The sequence below is a fragment of the Antechinus flavipes genome, chromosome 2, assembly GCF_016432865.1.
Source record: "Antechinus flavipes isolate AdamAnt ecotype Samford, QLD, Australia chromosome 2, AdamAnt_v2, whole genome shotgun sequence".
NCBI lineage: Eukaryota > Metazoa > Chordata > Mammalia > Dasyuromorphia > Dasyuridae > Antechinus > Antechinus flavipes.
In genome coordinates, this window is record NC_067399.1 from 358,780,538 (window position 1) to 358,804,284 (window position 23,747).

The window sequence follows — 23,747 nt, forward strand, 5'->3', positions numbered from 1 at the left end:
TATCTTTCTCTGTGTTTTTCTCTGTCTCTCTCTCCCTGTCTCTTTCTCCATCTATCTCTCTATCTCTGTCTTTGTATCTCTGACTCTTTCTCTCTGGGTTGATGGAGATAATTTCCATATTGAAAGTTTTCCATATTGATAAGATCACAGTCTTCTATGTTCCATGAAATCACAAATCACAAATCTGATCCCTTGTCTAACAACAAGAGTATAGATTAAATGCAAATATCCTGTTAAACCTGAACTAGTCTTGTACTCAAATACCTGTCTAGTTAAGCCCTGAGGTACCTATTTTTCATAGAATCCTTAACTCAGCCCATGAGAGGCAGCAATTACTATTAAAAGAAGGTGTAGGGAGGGATTTGTGGGCTAGGGAAAGAGGAAATTATTGACTACAGATTTCATATGAACAACAATGCAACAAGACAGTATAAAAAGATCACATGACTTCAGACAATATTAGTGTCTTTAGAGATCCTTTCATCATTTTTTGCTTCACTCAGACCATATCTGGATAACTTTATTCACATTTTATGAAGGATGTTGACAAATTGGAGCATGTTCAAAGAAGGTAACCAGTTCAATGAAAGGACTGGTGATGATGTCACATAAGGATTAGTTAAAAGAAATTGAAGAAACAAGATTTGGGAGAGGTTACAAGAATAAGGAAAGATATTATCACTTTCTCAAAGGTTTTTAATAACTGACAGAAGGGTAAGGAATTCAGATACTCTTAGAGAGCCATATTTAGGTGCTATTTGAGAAAAACTTCTTCATATTTAAGCAATTAAAAAATCACAAAAGACAATAGCCTCTGGATGACAACACATAAGGTATATTGTAGAGAGAATTCCTAGCAGCTGAGTTTCCTTCCAGCTCTAAGATTCTCTGATTCACAGTCATTTTTTATTTAAGGAGAAGCTTATACAGATATTCCACTTATTTAAGGAGTATTTCTCCATCTCTGCCAACTGTTCTTTTCCTAAAATTAAGAAAAGAACCCAGCTAAGTCAGCTTCTAGACCTTATTAGAGTACACACTAACATCTATCTTTACTCATCTCTTTAATTTGTATTATCTACCATGCATTTTTAAGACAAAATAGACCAACAAAAATGCAATATTCATACTTAAATGTAAAGTAGTAAGTAGAAAACTGGATTTCAGAATCAAGAAGAATTGGATTTGAGAACTTGAAATATTATTATCCATGTGTCTCTAGATAAATTACTTAAGCCGTTAATCCTCCAAATCAACTCTTTCAGACAATAAAGTTTTCTAAGTGCTTTTTCAAGCATCACCCCTGCTCTTACTTCACATTCCTCCCTTTTCAATTTTGGTCTATAGTTAGTCATTTCAATTCCATACTTACTTTTATCAAATCTCTTGCTTCCTTATCATATCTCATATTTTATAAATCCCAGCCATGGAATACTTTTACCATGCAGCTCCTCTACTGCTGCACACTTGCTATTGAACAGAGTTGGCAGAAGTCATACAATCCCGTCTTCATCCTTAAAAGTTCTTCCCTAAAATCTGTCACTTTCTCAAATTGCTGTTCTACCTACATTTCTCCTCTCTTTCAGAACCAAAACTCCCAGACAAATAAGCCTGCCTTTATTATTTCCATTTTCTCCTCTCATTTACTTTCAGTCTGGCTTTCTACTCTCTGATCTACTCTACTTCTCTAATCTCTCTACTGAATTTTTTTCTTGTAAAAGTTACTATTGGTCACATGATTGCCAGAACTGGTGTTCTTTCTCAGTCCTCATTCTTATTGACATCGCTGCAAAATTTGATACTTTCTTTTCCTTGATATTATCTTTTCTCTAGGTTTTTCCAGCACAGCCTTCTCCTGGTTCTTCTCATACTTACACAGTCTCCTTTGTTAATTCATCTTCTATACCACATTCCCTAACTTTGGGCTTATCCCAAGACTTTGTCTATTCTCTTCCCTTCTTCTATCATCTATTTGGTAACCTCATTAATTGTCATGGCTTTAAGTGTCATCTCTATTCAGATGACTGCTAAATCTATATATACCTATCCCTAGACTTTCTCCTGAGATCCAGTACCACATTACAGCTCCAATTACCTATTAAACATTACAAACCAGATACCTATAAGAACTCAAAATGTTCAAAATAACACTCATCATCTTTCCCCAAGACCAACTCTCTTCCAAACTTCCCAGGTACAAAATCCCAGTGCCATCCTAAACTACTCACTTTATCATTCCACATATTCAGTTTATTGTCAGATCTGAACATTTCATTTTTCAAAACATTCCCCACATCTAACTCCTCATCAGTCATAAAGTCATCACATTCAAGCCTTCATCACTTCTAGCTTAGATAATTATTTTTGTTGTTTAGTCATTTTTGCTCATGTTCAATTTTTTGTAACTCCATTTGGGTTTTCTTGGCAAAGGTATTAGATTGGTTTGCTATTTCCTTCTATAGGTCATTTTATAGATGAAAAACTAGGGTTAAGTGACTTGCCCAGGCTGGATTTGAATTTGGTTCTTCCTGACTCTAAAACAGTATTCTATCCACCATACCATTCATTAAGTTTTCTTGAGTAAGATACTGACTGATTAACCATTTCCTTCTCTTCATTTTACATATGAGAAACTCAGGCAAATATGGGTTAAGTGACTTGCCCAGGTACACACAGCTATTAAGAGTTTGCATCCTGATTTGAACTCAGATCTTCCTAGCTCAAAGCTCTATAATAATAACTCTGAATAATAATAATAATTACAATAATAGCACCTGTTATTAACAATCAGTCTATCCCCATACTAATCTTTCCTCCACATAACTTCCACTATAATTTTAAGTTTTAATCATATCTTTATCATGTCACTCCCCTATTCAAGAAATTCTGATTATTCTCTATCACCTCAAGAATAAAATGGCTGGACTGCACAGTGCAGAATATAATGAGACTTGAAAGGCTATCAGGTCAGTGTGTGAAGAACTTGAAATGACAAGGAAGTTCACATTTTATTGGAGGCCCTCCCTAAGTGGTCCATATTTGCTATAGCCACATGAGAAATAGGAATACTGAAGAAGCTTGGCCCAATAAGTTCATCAATAAAATACAAAGAGCCAGCAAGTACTAACTCTGCTACCAGGTAGGTGTATGATCCCAACTAAGTCCTTTAATTCTTCTGAATTTCCTCTTCTGAAAAATAAGAGGGTTAGAGTAGACTCAGAGGTATCAAACTGGCAGCCTACCAGCCTGACTGCAAAATGCCTAAGTGAAGTCCAAACCAGATGAAAATGTAATTGAAAAATTAATTTTAAAATACAATATAATATTGATGATGTTAATTTAGGATTTTCTGAATCAATATGTAGCCTACAGATATTTGCTACTGTTAGACTTTGCACTAGATGGTTTGCAAGGACCCTTTTAGTTAAACTCTAGATTCCTTTAAGCACAATATGGTCCCACATCAGTATTTGCTCACTAGAAAGCAGCTTGGAGGCCACTATAATAATAATGACTATAATAACTCACATATATAGGGCATTCAAAGCACTACAACAACTTGTAAAATAGCTAGTGCTGGAATTATTATCTCCATATTACAGATATGAGGTTCAGGTAGTTTAAAATCCTTTGTTCATGGTCACACAGCTCATAAGCATCAGAAATGGGACTTGAATCTAGACTTACTGATTCTATTAAATTGTAAATTCCTTCAGAGCAAGGTCCATGTTGTATTCTTTTATATTTTTTGTTTTTTTTCTTCAGTGACTAGCCCAGCATCTTCCACAAAGTAGATACTTAATAAATGTCTTACATTTTTCTATCACAGATTTAGAGTATAATAGAACTTTGAGGTCATCATCCCTCATTCTCATTTTATAAATGAGGTTTGAGGTCCAGAGAAATTCAGTCTCTTGCCTTACACAGCTAGTAATTGGCAGAACTAAGATTTCAATTCATCCCCCTCTTCCTGTGACAATCCAAATATTGCTAGGAGCATTGCTCTCACACAGTTTTTAAGAGATTGTTTACCCCTTAATAAGTTCTATTCTTCAGCAAAACACAGAAGAATGATAATAATATTCTTTACAAGAACAAATTACTTTATATATGGCATCTCATTGTACAAAAGAAGAAATTAAAGCTTGCTGATTTCTCCAAAAAAAAAAAAATACAGATCTAGTGAAAAGTAAAGCCTTGAACTCAAATCTTGTCTCTAAATCCAGTATTTTTCCCACCATACAAGAACTGTATCATTGACATGATACTAAACAGACTAAATTTAATAATAATAACAATAATAGTAAATAGCATTTATAGAGTACCTACCATATTCCAGATAATGTGCTAAGTGATTTGCAAATATTATCTTATTTTATCCCTAAGAGATTGATGTTATTATTGTCCCCATTTTACAGCTGGAGAAACTGAGGACAAGAGAAATAGCTTGCCCATTGACAAAGCTCAGAAGTATCTGAAACTAAATTTGAACCCTGGGCTTCCTGACTACAAACCTAGAACTTTATCTACTGTGTCACTTAGCTACATTTTAACAGTGAAATATGGTTTGCCATTTTAAAAATTTTAGGTGTGATAATCCTAAAATGAAACATTCCTCCTTACAATTTGGATGTAGTGGACCCCTAATCAAAGACTCCCCAGTATTAGATACTTCCTAGGACACTTTTAACTCCAGCACATTATCAGCAATTAGGGATTATCCTGGTCAAAGTCACTCTCCTCAGGTGTATTATAACCATAGTTCTGTTTTTCTTGCTGACCATTGCCCATTATCTTAAGGAAACGTATCAGAATATATTCTACATCTTCCCTTTGTCTTAAATAATGTTAATGAGAAAATATTTAAAAGATTATAGATTTAGGACAGAAGAAACTTTAAAGCTCATGAAATCCAACCTCATCAACTAATAGTTGAGTGAAAAGGCCCAAAGTGATTTCTCCATTAAGTGACTTTCCCTTCTTGCCCTCACCCATTGAAACATCCTGTCCACTATCTATCTAGACTATTCAAGATTGAGTATCAAACCTCTGTGCTTCTTGAACATTGTGGCTATGAATATTCAGTTACCCTGTTCTATTTCCTACTAAGCCCTTTCTCTTCCCTAATGGGTAACCTCCACAATTTTCTTTTAGCCAGGAGCAAATGGCGGCCCTCTGATCCTCAGATCATATCAGAAGGACTATATGCCATAGCCGTGGTACTGAGCTTCTCCCGCATTGCTTACATTCTTCCAGCCAACGAGAGTTTTGGGCCCCTGCAGATTTCATTGGGAAGAACAGTGAAGGATATCTTCAAATTCATGGTCATTTTCATCATGGTGTTTGTTGCCTTCATGATTGGAATGTTCAACTTGTATTCCTACTACCTTGGTGCAAAATATAACCCAGCATTCACAACGTGAGTATTCAGAAGAAAATTTAACCTTAAAAGGTCCATGTCTTCAATGGGTTGTCCTATACGACAATAACGTAAAGACCAGTTTCCTTGGTAAGGCAGGGTATACTAAGGAAAATGGAATGTTATATACAGGGAATACAATAGTCTCATTAGACTGGAATAAAAAGTGTTTGTAAAGGCAAGTAATCACAAAGAAAGCCTTCAAGAGGTAAGCTGGCCAAAGCATACACTTCTAATTTCCTCAACTCCATTGTTTTGCCCACAATAGTACAGTCCTAACTTCTAATGAAAAGATATGATCTTCTAATATTAAGGCGTGGGGGAACAGCTCTGAACCTTTACAGGTCCAGATTCCTCAAGGCAAGCTGATCACCCTTACTTTAGATGAGGGTGTCTTAGGCTTTTTTCAATTGCAACTTCTTTTTGCCTGAGAAATTTTTACGTGACCCTGGGGATATAGGTATAAAATAGGTATACAAATCAAACATTTACTGATAATGTCATTTAAAAATCATAAATCATAAAATATCATAATATGACAAATCATTTTATAATAAATCATAAAAACCCTTGCTTTTGGTAACAAGATCCCATATGGGGTCACAAATCATAGTATAAGAAGCTAGGCTTTAGATGATAGTGGGTTCAGCTGGATTAAGTCAGTTAATTCAGGAAAGGTGAAGCAGACTACTAGCTAGCTAGACAATGGAAGCTACCTGTTTATATTTTCTCTCTCAAAACCAGAGTGGGCATAAATTGATTTATTATGTAATGGAAAGAGCCCAGATGGCTAAGATATCCCAGGTTCCCCAACTCACTCTCTCTCATTTATTCTACAGCTGCTGCTCTCTCTTAAAAGCAGCCAGCCAGAAGACCAACCCTTAATGGGGAGGGGGGCGGAGGAAGGATAGGAATAAGAGAAGCTCTGTTAGCAGATCATTCCTACCTGCAAAAGCCTCCAAAACTGGAGGTGAAACAATGACTTTCTAGCCTTTGCTGGAGAGCTAAAGACTTGTACTTTCTGATACCAATATTAATCCAAAGGAAGCATGGAGTCTCAGGGCTGCTTTTGTTGCTACTGTTTAAAGATGCAATTTATAGGACAGATAAAAAGAAAAAAACTCTGTCACTTAAAAAACAAAAGACAACACTTGAATCAAAAGGATAGGGAAAAGCTCATCTATCGGAGATTTTAGAAGTAATGGTTGGAAGACATGGAAATGTAAGAATAGGGAATTTATGGGTTGAAAAATTATCAAGAAAAAGAGGACAGAAGTACATGTTGGGAACAAAAATATTAAGAGAGAGTTCTAGGTCCTGAAGATGTATCACAAGAGATTTAGAAGAAAGAGAAAAGGCAGAGGAAGAGGAGGAAGAGAGTTTCCGTCCACTATTTTGGGAATAGAAATGTCTCTGTACAAAATGTAAAATCATATAATAATAATAATAATAATTGACATTCATATTGAGAGGCAGCATAATACAGTATAGCTTAGCAATAGGTTTGGAGTCATAGGATCTAAATCCAAATTCTGGTTCTTCTGCTTACTAACAACATGATCTTGGGCATATCTGCTTCCCTGGGCTTCAATTTCTTTATCTTTAAAATAAAGATACTGAATTTAATGTCTCTGAAGTATTTTCCAGGCTTAAATCTATTATCTTTGCAAATCACTCCAAATGCTTTATCTCATTTGAGCCTCACAACAGCACAGCATCTAATCCCTATTTTTTAGGAGACTGAGGTTGTAATTTGATCATGTTCATACAATGTCAGGGTATTTGAGTCCAGATTTTCCTGACTTGAGACTCTTTCCACTGGGCCATCTCTCTCACCTCCATGTACTCTTGTGCTCAGAAGTATATATTTAAGGTCCTTTTATTGGTTTCTTACAGTACAGAGACACTATAAAGATCATCTAAATTTGTTCTCCCTCTTCCTCTCACAATTTCTATATGGTCCAAAATTATCTACTTTCTCTTCCTATCTCCTTCAAAAACATTCTCCTTCTAATGTTCCTGACCTCAAATGGATGTTACTAGAAAAGAAAATTGCTTGGATAAATTAATATTAAGGTATGAGATTATATTAGCCTAAATATAATCTGAGATGTTAATATTTTTCAAATGGGGATATTTTAAGCCAGATTAATATATAAATAATAACACAAATCAATGTAACAAAGTGAGACATAAAATCTCAGGCAGTTTAGAAGAAAGAAATTTAGGGCTATAGGAGTCATCAATTTCTGCATGGGAATCTGAGACTCCCCTAAATTATATCTGATTTTTATGTCTTGTTTTGGGTACACACACATACACATACACATACACACACACACACACACACACACACACACACACACACACACACCTCCTATTGCCAAAGAGACTTGCCAAAGAGAAGTCCAAAGGGTTAGGGGTAGTAGAAGCTAGATGTTTTTAAGCAGGAAATTTGTTAAGTTGGTAGTTGCCTATATATGATAGATGGTGGCACTTCCTGGCAAATTGTCATACTGCAGCATCACTGGTCAACACAGTGAAATGCCCAGAAAAGAGAAAGATAACGGCACTAGCAGTGTAAAATCAAGGGATTTAAATAAAGAAGGAGTAGGGTAGATACCCCACTTGCCTCTCAAATTCAATATGTACAAAGTTGAGTTCACAATTAGGGTTGCCTCAGAGCCTATTTTTTGTATGACTCCACTATTTTTTTCTATTGCACTGCTATTCCTAGTCTACCATGTTTAAAAATTTGGTGTTATTCAGAGGTGTGCTAGTAAATATTTAACAATCAGCTCTCAAACTTTTTTTTCCACTCTAGATATTTTTAAGTTTAATCTGCTTTAGTGACGTCACTTTCTTAAGTCTAGACAATTAATAATAATAATAAACCAAGCCGTAGTAGTAATATTTGCTGATTTCCATAAACACTCACACTGAAAATTTATGTATTGGCCTTCACAAGTCAGTACAAGCCAGCTCCAGAACAATATTAGTGTTATTTTTCATTAATTCTTCTATCCCTCTCCATTCACATTTACAATCACCAGACAAGCTCTATCTTGATCAGATCCTTCTTTTCTGCTCCCAAATTTAGTCCCTATCTTCAAGAATTTGCTACTATACTTCTGAAATATGGCAATTTGTGGCATCCTCACACATCACAAAATCAGAGTTGAAAGAAAATTTATAGGCTGTCTAATTCAAGCTGGACCTGAAGGAAACCTCCATTACAACATACCCAAGAAGTCATTAAGCCTTTGCTTAAATACTTCCAAAAATAGAGAATGTATAACCTCCTAATGTAGTCCATTCCACTCTGAGAGAGTTTTGGGAATTTCCTTATACTGGGAAGAAACTGAACTCTCCAACTTTCATATGTGTTTGTTGTTGTTTTTGTTCAGTTATTTTATTTATGTCTGACTTTTTGTGACTCTATTTAGGGTTTTCTTGGCAAAGATTTTGGGGTAATTTGCCATTTTCCTGCTCCAGCTCATTTTATTGATAAAGAACAGAGGCAAATAGGATTAAATGATTTGTCTAGGGTCACACAGCTAGTAAGTATCTGAGGCTGGATTTGAATTTAGGTAGATGAGTTTTCCTGACTACAGGCTTCATGCTCTATTCATTGTCCCATCTAGCTACTGTGATTAGATAGATAGATAGATAGTTAGAGTTTCTCCTAGTGAATTCTTAGTTCCTTAATGCCAGGGACTATTTTACTTTTATCTCTATATCACTAACACTTAGCAAAGTGCTTTAGACATAGTAAATAACTTGCTTGTGTATTGATTTTTTTTGCTTCTAGTTCTGTCCTCTAAAGCCAAGCATAACAAGACTAACTCCTCTTCTTCTTATCTATCAATTATTAAACCTTTCTTTCCTCTCCACTATAAGACTCTTCTCCTTCCCTCACTTTATCTAGAACTCCTATTCCCTCATCATAAAGATTAGGAAACTCAGGCCCAGAAAGGTTAAAAAGAAATTACAAAAAGTAAAGCAATCTTGCAATTCTTGAACTCCTCCAGTAGATAAGAGTTTTCACATAGACAAGAGCAGTTAGGGTAGCCAATGAATCCCTAAGTATAACAATATCATTAAAGAATAGTTCAAATCCTAGTATGCATTTTTATTTGGCTTCTTTCTGACTGATATATTTAAAAGTCTCTAAAGTTTACTTATCCTACATTGGTGCATTTGGAAAGAATGGCAACTTTACATGTGAAAAATGTCCTCTCAGGAGGAAGGACCAATCATGGCTAGTTATAATTCCTAGAAGAATGGGCTAACTTTTAGTGGCTCTTTTGTTTGTGTGGAATATTTTAAGAAGAGGACATGAGGGTGGCTGTCATAAGCTGGAATGTGGCCTCCCAGTAGCATTTGTTTTGATACCATAAAAATGTAACAAAAGGGCTGACATTCAAATCCAGGCTTTGATGCTTACTACTGGTGTAACGTTGGGAATTTGGCTAAAAAAGAGAAGAGAAATAGTATTATAGGTGATAGGTGATAGGATCAAGTAAAGTTTGATTATGCTTTTTTTAGCATGAGGGAAATTTAGGTATATCTGTAGTTATCAAGGAAGACATCAATAGATAGAAGCTGAGGAGTAAAGAGGGGAAATATTTGAGAGGAGTACAATCTGCTTACATCTGATTAACTTTCATTATTTCATTATTATACTAATTATCTTTCCCCTTTTCTTCTATGAGGTCACCATCATCCTCCTAGTCACCAAATTCTGAATCCTTTCACTTCATTCTCTCATTCTCATCAAGAAAAAAGTCACATTCTCTCACCTCACATGTTCAAATCTTATTATTTTTATCTTCTCAATATCCTTCATATATGTCCCCTTCAATATACCCACAGCTGCTCCCCTAGAAGCCTTCTCTTCATCACTTCTCACATAAACTATTGCAATACTCTTGAATATTCTTGTGATTCTCCTTGCCTTAAGGCTCTCCTCCATACAATTCATCCCTCAATTAACAAGATGATTTTCCAGTTTTTGTACAAACAAAACAAATGCAGACAAGATTAGAAGGGAAACAAACTGGGAAAACATTTTTACAATCAAAGGTTCTGATAAAGGCCTCATTTCCAAAATATATAGAGAATTGATTCTAATTTATAAGAAATTGACTCTAATTTATAAGAAATCAAACCATTCTCCAATTGATAAATGGTCAAAGGATATGAACAGACAATTCTCAGATGAAGAAATTAAAACTACTTATAGCCATATGAAAATCATTATTAATCAGAGAAATGCAAATTAAGACAACTCTGAGATACCACTATACAACTGTCAGATTGCCTAAAATGACAGGAAAAAAATAATGATGAATGTTGGAGGGGATGTGGGAAAACAGGGACACTGATACATTATTGGTGGAATTGTGAACACATCCAACCATTCAAGAGAGCAACTTGGAACTATGCTCAAAAAGTTATCAAACTGTGCATACCCTTTGGTCCAGCAGTGTTACTACAAAGAGATACTAAAGAAGGGAAAGGGACCTGTATGTGCCAAAATGTTTGTGGCAGCCCTGTTTGTAGTGGCTAGAAGCTGGAAAATGAATGGATGCCCATCAATTGGAGAATGGTTGAGTAAACTGTGGTATATGAATGTTATGGAATATTATTGTTCTGTAAGGAATGACCAGCAGGATGAATACAGAGAGAACTGGCGAGACTTACATGAACTGATGCTAAGTGAGATGAGCAGAACCAGGAAATCATTATATACCTCAACAATGATACTGTTTGAGGATGTATTCTGATGGAGGTGGATCTCTTCGATAAAGAGAGCTAATTCAGTTTCAATTGATCAAAGATGGGCAGAAGCAGCTACACCCAAAGAAAGAACACTGGGAGATGAATATAAACTGTTTGTATTTTTGTTTTTCTTCCTGGATTATTTATACCTTCTGAATTCAATTCTCCCTGTGCAACAAGAAAACTGTTCGGTTCTGCAGACGTACATTGTATCCAGGATATACTGTAACCTATTCAACATGTAAAGGATTGCTTGCCATCTGGGGGACGGGGTGGAGGGAGCGAGGGGAAAAATCGGAACAGAAGTGAATGCAAGGGATAATGTTGTAAAAAATTACCCTGGCATGAGTTCTATCAATAAAAAATTATTAAAAAAAAAAAAAACCAAGATGATTTTCCTAAAGCACAGGTCTGATTATATTCACACATATACACTCAAGAAACTTTAGCAGCTTCCCTTTACCTCCAAGACCAACTATTGGAATTTATGGTCTTTCACAATCCAAAATTTTCTAATTTTTCAGTTTTCTTATATGTTATTTCTCTCTGTAAATTCTGGGTTTCAGTCACATTAGTCTATTTGTTCATCTCCACTCAGTTCCTGGTTCCATACCTTTTCATTGGCTGGCTCCATGCTTAGAATACTCTGATCACACATCTCCACTTTTAAAATTCCCAACTTCCTTCAAGACTCAATCAATCCCCCCTTTTATAGCCACCTTCCTCAGGTCCTCAAACTATTAGTGCTTACTCTCCAAGATTCCCTCTGATCTATTTGTATAATAATTGTGTATTATCTCTCCTTTTCAAATATGAGCTGCCAGAAAGTAAAGATCACAATTATTCCTTCCACATCATGACTTTCCATCATGGTTTTGATTTATCATAGGTTGGCACAAGAAAGTAAATGGGAATTTGGGAAGAGTTTTGTGGAAACCACAGATGACACAGAAAATAGTTTAAAAACTCAAAATTATATAATAGCAACATATTTTTCTCTTAATATCATAATCATTCATACTTCTCTGATATGAAGGGAGAGCCAAAAATTTTTAAGTGGATTTTCCAGGTCACAGGATGCCATGTCTCTAATGCCTATAATGTGGAAATGATACTTGTATTTTTGTCTTACTGTCTCCTCAATCTGCAAACATACATATGCTTTCTAATCTATAATGGGCTAGTCTCTATATACTGTATAGGCTAATCGATATTATAGAATATATGTGATATAATCTATATATATTCTACAGTCTAGTATAGTCTATAATGTATCCATTTTTAAGTGGCACAGTGGATAGAATTCTAAGCCTGGAGTCGAGACAGCCCTCAGATCAAATCTTACTTTAGAAACTTATTATCTATGACCCTAAGTAAGTCATTTAAACCTCTGTTCCCCTCAGTTTCCTTATCTGTAAAATGGGAATAATAAGAGCACCTCCTTCTCAGGATTGCTATGAGAATAAAATGAAAAAAAATTGTAAAATGTTTAGCATAAAGTCTGACACAGAATAAGTGCTCTATAAATATTGGCTGTTATTATTATTCCATCCTTTTTCTCCCCTCTCTATTCTATGTTTTTGTTTAGGTCATTGCCTCTGTCTAAAACAGACTTCTTTTTCCCTCATTACACTCCTCTCTCCATCTGTCCTAATTTCCCACTTTTTTTAAGGTGCAACTTTTACACAGAATTTTCTGTGATACTATATACCCACAGGTGAAAGCTCTCTCCTTTCTCAGATTTCTCAAATTACTTTTTCTGAACCTCTCCATTATACCTATCTTGAAGTCTATATCATAGCTATTTGTGAATGTAGGCTCATTGAATATTACAGCTGGAAGAGTTCTGAAGGGCTATTTAATTCAATGCACTCCATTTTACAGATGAGGAAACTATTGGGAGGAATAAAAACTGACAGAGAAGCTGTTTTATAAGAAACTACTGTTTTTCTAGTCTATTTGCTATTTCCCTGCATTCCTTCCTCTCCTTTATATTTCCGGTCTCCCTCCCACCTCATAATTGTGTTGTAAGTTACTTGAAAGTGGATTGTGTGCTGTCTACTTTAATATCCTCAGCACCCATCATAGCATAGGTCTATAACTAGCATTTAGCTAATTGAATAGAATTGCATTGATGTGAATGCCAGTATTGCAAGGACATATTAATTATCATAAATAAGTCACATTTTGAGTTCATATTTCCCAACATATTTTCCAATATTGTTATATATAAAATAGAGAAATGTATTTTTTTCATTTTTAAAATTTATTTATTTAAAATTTAAATGCAAAAGAAAAAAAAAACATTGTCATGTGCACAGGAGAACATAAGAGAGGATTCAAACTATACAGCAATAAATTTCTATTTCAAGAATGCCTATATAGTAAATACTACACATTGTGTTCAGCAATTTTTCTTTGCTTTCTTGTAAGTTTAATTTTGTTCTCTATTGGGCACTTTTTATTTTATTCTTTTGTTCTCCCTTGATTCCTTCCTTCCTCCCCAAGAAGGCTACAATTAAATATGGATATATTTATACATATATAATGTGTATATATATGTGTGTGTGTGTATTTATATATGTATATTTTTATGCATATGCATACATACACATGCATAAATAGCCATGTGTATATATAAAAACATACTATACTTGGTTGTCCTTGGTTTTCCTGAAAATATATTTTTCCTTCCTAAATCCAAGTCTTTCTAACAATTCTAACAACTCATCACTTCTTATACCACAGCAATATTCCAACCTCATACTGTCTAGTTATTTTAAATAGTCTAAAACAAGATTGATTAATATGATTGGCTTATAGTGTGGTTTCTCTATTTTTCTCCTTTGATTGAAACTATTTTGGCTTTATCTTTGTCTAATGGTATTTTACAAATACACACATCCCTCCACTGAGACATACACAAACGTAACAATTTAGATTAACATGCTACCTTTGTCTCACAAGATTCCTTCTATATAGGTGAGTAGAATAGCTTGTTTGAATCCTGTTTTCTAGGAAGAGATTTCAAACACCTCCAGCTGGAGCTAAATTGACAATTATTTTCTCACATTGCTAAGGATGGTATGAATCACCCCTGGAAATTATTACAGAATTTTTATTCTTCGTTCTTAAATTATCTCAGTGGTGACACATTCCTTTCCTTGTACCTTACCTTCAAGCCCTGGAAAGTACCTACCATGGGCTTTCATGTATAAAATAGAGGTTAGACTTTAATATTTATTTTTTTTTCTTTAAAGTTTTATTGACATTTTGTTTTTACATTGAAAACATTTCAGATTATACCCAAATCAGTGAGAGGTCTCTTGTATAAAGTAAAACAATTAAGCTAAACAAACAATACAGTGACCTCATTTGAAAATACATATCTGTATGACCCCTCCATTAATTGTTTGATTTTAAAATTAACAGAGTTTTTCTTCCCCTCCTTCCTCCTATCTCACTGAATAAAAAAGAAAAGAAAATCAAACTTCTGGTAATAAATACACATAGTCAAGCAAAACAAATTATCTCATTAATTGGGTGTGTGTGTGTGTTCAGTCAAACTGAGAGCTGTTCAAGACTTTAACTTAAAAAATTATTTCCTCATTTCTTCCAACACAATACTATTCCATCATATTCGTATTATACAACTTATTCAGTCATTCCTCAAAATGTCATTGCAAAAAGAGAGGCTATAAATATTTTTGCATACATAGTACCTTTATTTATTTCTTTGATATCTTTTGGGTATAGGCCTAGAAGGAGTAATTTTTTTTGTGTTTAATTTCATATTGTTTCTGGAATGTTTTTATCTGAAACTCTTGTATCTCAGATCCTCATTGTATCAATGTGTCTATTCTCCCATAGCTCCTCCAACAACTATCCTTTACTTTTTTTAATCATCTTTAACAATCTGATGTGTGTGAAATGGGATCTCAGAAATGCTTTAAATTTGAACTCCTCCAATTAATAGTAAATTGGAACAATTTTCTTTTTCATATAGCTTTAGATAGTCTGATTGTTGTGAGGGAAAGTTTCCCCATTCAATCTGTTTATATCCTTGGATCATTTATCAATTGAGCTTATTATTTCAAATTTGAATCATTTCCTCACATATATCTTTTTTGTCAGAAGAATTATATTTCTTGTTTCTTTTTAAAAATTTTAACAATAGCTTTTTATTTTTAAGATACATGCAAAGATAGTTTTTGATACTCATCCTTGCAAAAACTTGTGCTCCAAAGTTTTATCCCTCCTTTCTCTCATTTTCCTCTCCTAGATAGCAAGTAATCCAATATTTAAACATGTGCAATTCTTCTAAATATAAGAAATGATATCTTTACAAAAAAATTGCTGCAAAGATTTTCCCCCATTTAATTTTTTATCTTAGGTTTTATTGAATTTGTGCAAAAACTTTTAAAATTTTTGTGATCAAAATTATACATTTTATCTTTTACCTTTTGTTTTCTTCATAAATTTTTCTTCTTTACATAGTTCTGATAGTTTTTCTTTGTTTCCATAATTGTATCTAATAAGACTTTTTGTATTTAGATCATATTATATATTGATATAGGGTGTGATATGTTTATCTAAGTTAAATTTTTTTCATATTGTTGTCCATTTTTCCAAGTATTTTTTGTGAAATAGCAAGAGTTTATAGATAGGTTATTTGTGCTTGCTAAATACTTGAGTAGTAGAGTTATTTGCATATACGAGTGTTACATAACCTAATTTGGTCTGCTGACAAATCTCCCTTTTTTAACCAGTACCAAATTATTTTGGGTTTTGCTACTCTGAGATATAGATGAGATCTTGAACGGTTAGGCTCCTTTTATTACTATCACTTTCTTATTGCTTATTATTCCTTCTCAGACCTTTTCTGCCTTTATATTATTTCCATTATTATTTTTTTAGTTCCATATAATAATCCTTTGATAGTTTGGTATGGTATTGAATCAATAAATTAATTTTTGTAATACCTTTATTATATTGACTATGTATTATTTTTTTTCTGTCTCTTCTGCTGGGTTTTATTCGCATTATATAGAAGTTGATGATTTCTGTGGATTTATTTTTATTCTTCAAGTTTACTGAAGTTGTTATTTCAATTAATTTTAATTGATTCTTTAGGATTTGTTAAATATAGCATCATATCATATATAAAAAGTGATCATTTTGCTTCATCTTTATGTATGCTCATTCCTTCCATTGCTTTTATCTTGTCTTATAGCTAATGTCAGCATTTCTAATAATGTCAGTTTTCACTCCCTGAATTTATTGGAAAGGATTCTAGTTTATCTCTGTTTTATATATAAGGGTAATTCTTGGTTTCAGATATATATAGTAGTTATCATTTTAAGCTAAGGACCATTTTATTCCTTTTTTTTAGTGTTTTTAACAAAAATTAATGGTAATGATATTTAAAAATGGCTTTTTTTCCATCATTGACATATTTTTATTCATCTTGATATTACTATAACTAAGTTTATATTTTTCCTAACATTAAGCCAATCTTGCATTCCTAATGTAAATCCAACCTAGTCACTGTATTTAATCCTTATAATGGTTGTTTTTGTCCTTTTGCTAATTATTTATTTAACATTTTTGCATATATTTAGTCTACAGTTTTCTTTTTCTGTTGTAACTCTCCCTGGTTTATATACAAGACATAGGAGAAACTTGGTAGAATCTCTTCTTCGGGGGTTTTCTGGAAGTCCAATGATTCTCAGATTGTCTCTCCTGGATCTGTCTTCCCCAGAAGGTATTTCACATTCTTTTCCATTGTTTGATTTTTTTGGATTTGCTTGACTGATTCTTCTTGTCTCCTCGAGTCATTCAATTCCACTTGTTCAATTCTGATTTTCAGTGAAGTATTTTCTTCACTCACTTTTTAAAAATCTTTTTCTAATTGTCCCATTGAGTTCTTTTGTTCTGTGGATTTTTTTTCCATTTCGCCAATTTTGTTTTCCAGTTCACCAATCCTATTTTTCAAGGATTTTACTTCTTTATCCACTTTTTCTTTAACTGACTTCTCCAGGCTCTTTTGCCAAGCCTCCCTCTCCTTTTCCCAAGCTTCCCTCTCCTTTTGCCAAGCCTCACTCTGCTTTCCCCATTTTTCTTCTAGCTCCCTTGTGAGAGCCTTTTTAATCACTTCTATGAGGTTCATCTGTGCTGAGGAACAGATGATCTCCTCCTTTGGGGATTCACCTGGGGACTGTCTGTTTTTAGTCTCCTCAGGATTTAGAATCTGCTCTCTATCTGTATAGAAGCTGTCAAGGGTTAAAGTCCTTTTCAGTTTCTTGCTCATTCTGTCTAATAGTCAGAGACAAACTACCAAAGAAAAACAGAAAAAACTGGAGTCTTTCTTTGGGGGAGGGGCTGGGTATGTTATCGAGCTTCCTCTACAGACTGCAGGGGGCAGCAGTGAGGCACTAGCAGGACTGTGTGCGCCTGTGCTCTGAGATCCCAGAGCGTGCTGAGTCACTATGGGGGGGGAAGGGGGGGGGCGGCCAGGTCCCGAGAGACTCCAGCTGTTTGGGGTTGTATTCTTCAGCCCCGGTGTTTTTAGCTTCTCTGCTGGGCTGCTGACTTGCTGCCGGAGCAAAGTATCTAATCCTGTAGCAAAGCTCTCCCCACAGAGACGGCTGCGATCACTCCCCACCTCCTCTCCCGTCTGCTCCCATGCTCTCACTGCCGCTGCCCTCAGCCTGCGCCCGATCTAAAACCATCCCAGCCCTCCAGTAAAGACAGACCTTTCCTGGCGAATCTCAAGGATGGCTTCTCTTGGTAACTATTTGTGGGTTTTTTTTTCAGTCAAGCATTAATTCAGAGGCTTGTAATGAAATGGATAGTGAGAGAAAGTGCGGCGCTTACACAGTTGTGTGCCTCCTCTCGGCCATCTTAACCGGAAGTCCCTTCGGGGGTTTTCAAACAGCATGTGCTTTATGTGTGAATATGAATTTATTGCTTTTTGAATGTTTGAAAAGATTTTCTTGTTAATCCATCTGGTCCTGGAAATTTTTTTTGGAAGTTCATGAATGGCTTGTTCAGCTCCCTCTTCTAAAGTACATTGTTTAAATTCTCTATTTCTTGTTTCTGGGTATTTTATATTTTTGTAATTTTTTTTCTTTTCTATTTAAGTTATTGGGTTGGGTAAGAAAGTTTTTAATAGTTCCTTGTATTTCTTATTCATCTGTTATAGATTATCTTTTGTGATACTGGTAATTTGGTTTTCTTCTTTTTTAATGAAGTGATCTAATTATTTATCCATTTTATAAGTGTTTTCCCCCCAGAAAAACAGCTTCTAATTTTATTTATTAAGTGAACAATCTTTTTGTTTTCAATTTTATTTGTTTTCAACTTGTTTTCAATTTTATTAATCCTTCCTTTAATTATTGGAATTTCTAATTTGCTGTTTAATAATATTGGAGTTTTAATGTGTTCTTTTCTATTGGTATTTCCAATTCATTTTTTTCCCTTATTTTTTTGTTAAGAGAAGTACTTGGTGATTCTTTTTCCAGTTTTTTCTTTATAGTTCACATTTAATCTAGAATATATCTTTTAAACTTTTGGATCATTTCTTCAATTCTAATTTTTCTTATTTTTTTAAGTTGTTGCTTGTAGGTGTTTTTAGTTATTCTCTTCTCCTTGGTTTATATTTTGATCATTCCGGGTATCATAAAGTCCTTATTTTGTGGTTTGTTTATTAATTTTGTTGCTAAGACTTCATAAATTGATTTCTAGATCCCTCCACAGGGTGGAAAAAAAAAACAAGTTAAGGACAATTCCTTTGCCTAGATAATCTTTCTTTAAACTAGATTCCCTCTTTTGTTGACCTAGATTTTTAACCCATGTCCTTTCCAATATCATGGACAAAAATTCTCCTTCCCTGTGATTATTGTTAGTTAAGTCTTTCACTTTGGATGAGAAAAGAAAAGAAGGTTTTTCTCAAATCCACAATTAAATCTGAAATTGACCTCTTCTGGGGGAAATACTTCTAATAGAGGAGGCCTTTTCCTTGAGAGGAAGGCAGAGGAGAATTTTTGTAATTTTTTTTTTAACATCACTATTTTAGCTGTAACTAACTTAGATCACTAAATTACAATTCAAAAGAATAGCATGGCTCTGGTAAAATAATGTCTGAAAGGCCAGAATTCAGACAAGACTTTCAATTAATCATAAGGTCAACCATGTGAACACATAGAAAGATTTCTTTAACTCTGTTGCCTGAAGAAAAAGAACAAGACTAGGATATAGCCAATTATTGCTCTGGTAGAAGGAATGGTGATAAGAGAACACAGGGAAAAAAATGCAAGTATATCATTTCCATTGTGCTTCTAATGTTCTCCATCAAAGAGGATAACCTTCAGACTGCAGAGACTAACAGGGAATTGCAACCTAAGATACTTATCAACCTAAGATAAGTGAACAGATTGTAAGAGAGCACCTCTCTTCCATAATCAGTGAGGTCTCTCCTCATCTCCTTTTTTATATTCTCTAATAGCATAGACAGGCTTCTGAGAGCCTTTTTGCCCTTGGTGCTATAGAGTTTGTTTCCTTATCCAAAATCTTTCATCTTCATCTCTTAAAGTATCTCTTAGGATTATATTTACACTTCTCTGGAAAGATGAGTTATTTGATAATTAGATTGTTTGTTAGTGGAATAAAGATGGATTTTATTATTTCCTTCTATTCTACCATTTTGTACATGCTTTTCTAAGGGTTCCTTTCCAACTCTAAATATTATATAATAACAATACCAATGTAATATTATAAATATTTTTAACATATGTCTTTTTTCTTAAGAGTGCTTACATCAAATTTACTTTTCTTATAATGGAGCATATTGAATATCTAATATTCTCTTTTCAGATATAGCTGAGTGACTCAGAATCATTTGTATAAAATGGAAAATTATACCTGCTTAACTACTACAATAAAAGAGGCATGATCTTCTATCTTCCTAGAAGTCAGTTTTCTCTGAATACTTCCCTCCCACTAGGTTTGACCTATACTCTAATTATTGCTTTTGACTTTTCTCCAAAGAGATTCCCTCTGAGCATAAATGGAGGAAAACATTGGAATGATGTTGTATGACTCAATACAGTTGTTTTAACTACCAGCAGACTTCTTTTTTAAGCTCATAATTTTAACTAAAAGGTTAAAAAAGAAGTCACAATTTGTATAGCTTAATCTTTTCTTTTGGGAAGTTTATAAAATAAAATGATTCATAAGATTCTGTCTGAGAGCTCAGGAGCTCCCAGTCAAAATAGGCTCCCAACTATTTAGAAAGTACCTGCTCCTAATCCCTTTTAATTCGTGTTTATATCTTACTAAAACTTCTCTTGTTTTTGTTTTGTTTCTTTGCAAATACCTTTTCACAAATAACGAAATGCAAAAATCAAAAGCAGCCATAATTGATCAGATTTTCCTTAGCTAGCAAATTCAAACTAACTGAGCTTACATTTTAAATGTAACTTTAACGACCAGGGATAAGCTTTAGAACAAAATCTCACTCTCTCCCAAGGAAGAGAAATAGACAAGGCAGAAGGAGAAAGCACTAATGTTATTCTTTTTTTTTTTTTTTTGAAAATTTAATTTTATTTAATAATAACTTTGTATTGACAGAATCCATGCCAGGATAATTTTTACACAGCATTATCCCTTGCAATCACTTATGTTTCGTTTTTTCCCCTCCCTCCCTCCCTCCCCCCCAAGATGGCAAGCAGTCCTATATATGTTAAATATGTTGCAGTATATCCTAGATACAATACATATTTGCAAAACCGAACAGTTCTCCCGCTGCACAGGGAGAATTGGATTCAGAAGGTAAAAATAACTCAGGAAGAAAATCAAAAATCAAATAGTTCACATTCATTTCCCAGTGTTCCTTCTTTGGGTGTAGCTGTTTCTGTCCATCATTTATCCAATGAAACTCAGTTAAGTCTCTTTGTCAGAGAAATCCACTTCCATCAGAATACATCCTCATACAATATCGTTGTCGAAGTGTATAATGATCTCCTGGTTCTGCTCATCTCACTTAGCATCAGTCCGTGTAGGTCTCTCCAAGCCTCTCTGTACTCATCCTGCTGGTCATTCCTTACAGAACAATAATATTCCATAACATTCATATACCACAATTTACCCAGCCATTCTCCAATTGATGGGCATCCATTCATTTTCCAGTTTCTAGCCACTACAAACAGGGCTGCTACAAACATTTTGGCACATACAGGTCCCTTTCCCTTTTTTAGTATCTCTTTGGGGTATAAGCCCAATAGAAACACTGCTGGATCAAAGGGTATGCACAATTTGATAACTTTTTGGGTATAATTCCAGATTGCTCTCCAGAATGGCTGGATTCGTTCACAACTCCACCAACAATGCATCAGTGTCCCCGTTTTCCCGCATCCCCTCCAACATTCATCATTATTTTTTCCTGTCATCTTAGCCAATCTGACAGGTGTGTAGTGATATCTCAGAGTTGTCTTAATTTGCATTTCTCTGATCAATAGTGATTTGGAACACTCTTTCATGTGAGTGGTAATAGTTTCAATTTCTTCATCTGAAAATTGTCTGTTCATATCCTTTGACCATTTATCAATTGGAGAATGGCTTGATTTTTTTATAAATTTGAGTCAGTTCTCTATATATTTTGGAAATGAGGCCTTTATCAGAACCTTTAATTGTAAAGATGTTTTCCCAGTTTGTTGCTTCCCTACTAATCTTGTTTGCATTCGTTCTGTTTGTACAAAGGCTTTTTAATTTGATATAATCAAAATTTTCTATTTTGTGATCGGTAATGGTCTCTAGTTCATCTTTGGTCACAAATTTCTTTCTCCTCCACAAGTCTGAGAGATAAACTATCCTATGTTCCTCTAATTTATTTATAATCTCGTTCTTTATGCCTAGGTCATGGACCCATTTTGATCTTATCTTGGTATGTGGTGTTAAGTGTGGGTCCTTGCCTAATTTCTGCCATACTAATTTCCAGTTATCCCAGCAGTTTTTATCAAATAATGAAATCTTATCCCAAAATTTAGAATCTTTGGGTCTGTCAAACACTAGATTGCTATAGTTGACTATTCTGTCTTGTGAACCTAACCTTTTCCACTGATCAACTAATCTATTTCTAAGCCAATACCAAATGGTTTTGGTGACTGCTGCTTTATAATATAATTTTAGATCAGGTACAGCTAGGCCACCTTCATTTGATTTTTTTTTTCATTAATTCCCTTGAGATTCTCGACTTTTTATTGTTCCATATGAATTTTGTTGTTATTTTTTCTAAATCATTAAAATATTTTCTTGGAAGTCTGATTGGTATAGCACTAAATAAATAGATTAGTTTAGGGAGTATTGTCATCTTTATTATATTCGCTCGGCCTATCCAAGAGCACTTAATATTTTTCCAATTATTCAAGTCTGCCTTTATTTGTGTGAAAACTTTTTTGTAATTTTGCTCATATAATTCCTGACTTTCCTTTGGTAGGTAGATTCCCAAATATTTTATGCTATCAACAGTTATTTTGAATGGAATTTCTCTTTGTATCTCTTGCTCTTGGATTTTGTTGGTGGTGTATAAGAATGCTGAGGATTTATGGGGATTTATTTTGTATCCTGCTACTTTGCTAAAATTATGAATTATTTCTAATAGCTTTTTAGTAGAATCTCTGGGGTTTTCTAGGTATACCATCATATCATCTGCAAAGAGTGATAGTTTGGTTTCCTCATTGCCTACTCTAATTCCTTTAATCTCTTTCTCGACTCTTATTGCAGAGGCTAGTGTTTCTAATACAATATTGAATAATAATGGTGATAGTGGGCAGCCTTGTTTCACTCCAGATCTTACTGGGAAAGGTTCTAGTTTTTCCCCATTGCATATGATGCTTACTGAAGGTTTTAAATATATGCCCCTAACTATTTTAAGGAAAAGTCCTTTTATTCCTATGCTCTCAAGTGTTTTTATTAGGAATGGCTGTTGGATTTTATCAAATGCTTTTTCTGCATCTATTGAGATGATCATATGGTTTTTGTTTGGTTGGTTGTTGATATAGTCAATTATGTTAATAGTTTTCCTAATATTGAACCAGCCCTGCATTCCTGGTATAAATCCTACTTGGTCATAGTGTATTATCCTGGGGATGATTTTCTGTAATCTTTTTGCTAATATTTTATTTAAGATTTTAGCATCAATATTCATTAGGGAGATTGGTCTATAATTTTCTTTCTCTGTTTTCAGCCTACCTGGTTTAAGTATCAGTACCATATCTGTGTCATAAAAGGAGTTTGGTAGGACTCCTTCAATCCCTACTTCTTCAAATAGTTTATTTAGCATTGGAGTTAATTGATCTTTAAATGTTTGATAGAATTCAGATGTAAATCCATCTGGTCCTGGGGTTTTTTTCTTAGGGAGTTGATTAATAGTTTGTTCTATTTCTTTTTCTGAGATAGGAGTGTTTAGGATATTTACTTCTTCCTCTGTTAGTTTAGGCAAGTTATATTTTTGGAGGTATTCTTCTATTTCATTTAAGTTGTCGAA

The 23,747-nt window shown here is 34.1% G+C and overlaps 1 protein-coding gene across 1 annotated transcript in view; it reads left to right on the forward strand.

The window, feature by feature from the left end:
* TRPC7 (transient receptor potential cation channel subfamily C member 7) overlaps positions 1 to 23,747 on the forward strand; it is a 283,142-nt gene that overhangs the window by 199,901 nt on the left and 59,494 nt on the right. The window contains exon 7 of the mRNA XM_051973682.1: positions 5,155 to 5,419. Within this exon, the coding sequence (XP_051829642.1) occupies positions 5,155 to 5,419 (265 nt within the window). The remainder of the gene's footprint in view (positions 1 to 5,154; positions 5,420 to 23,747) is intronic.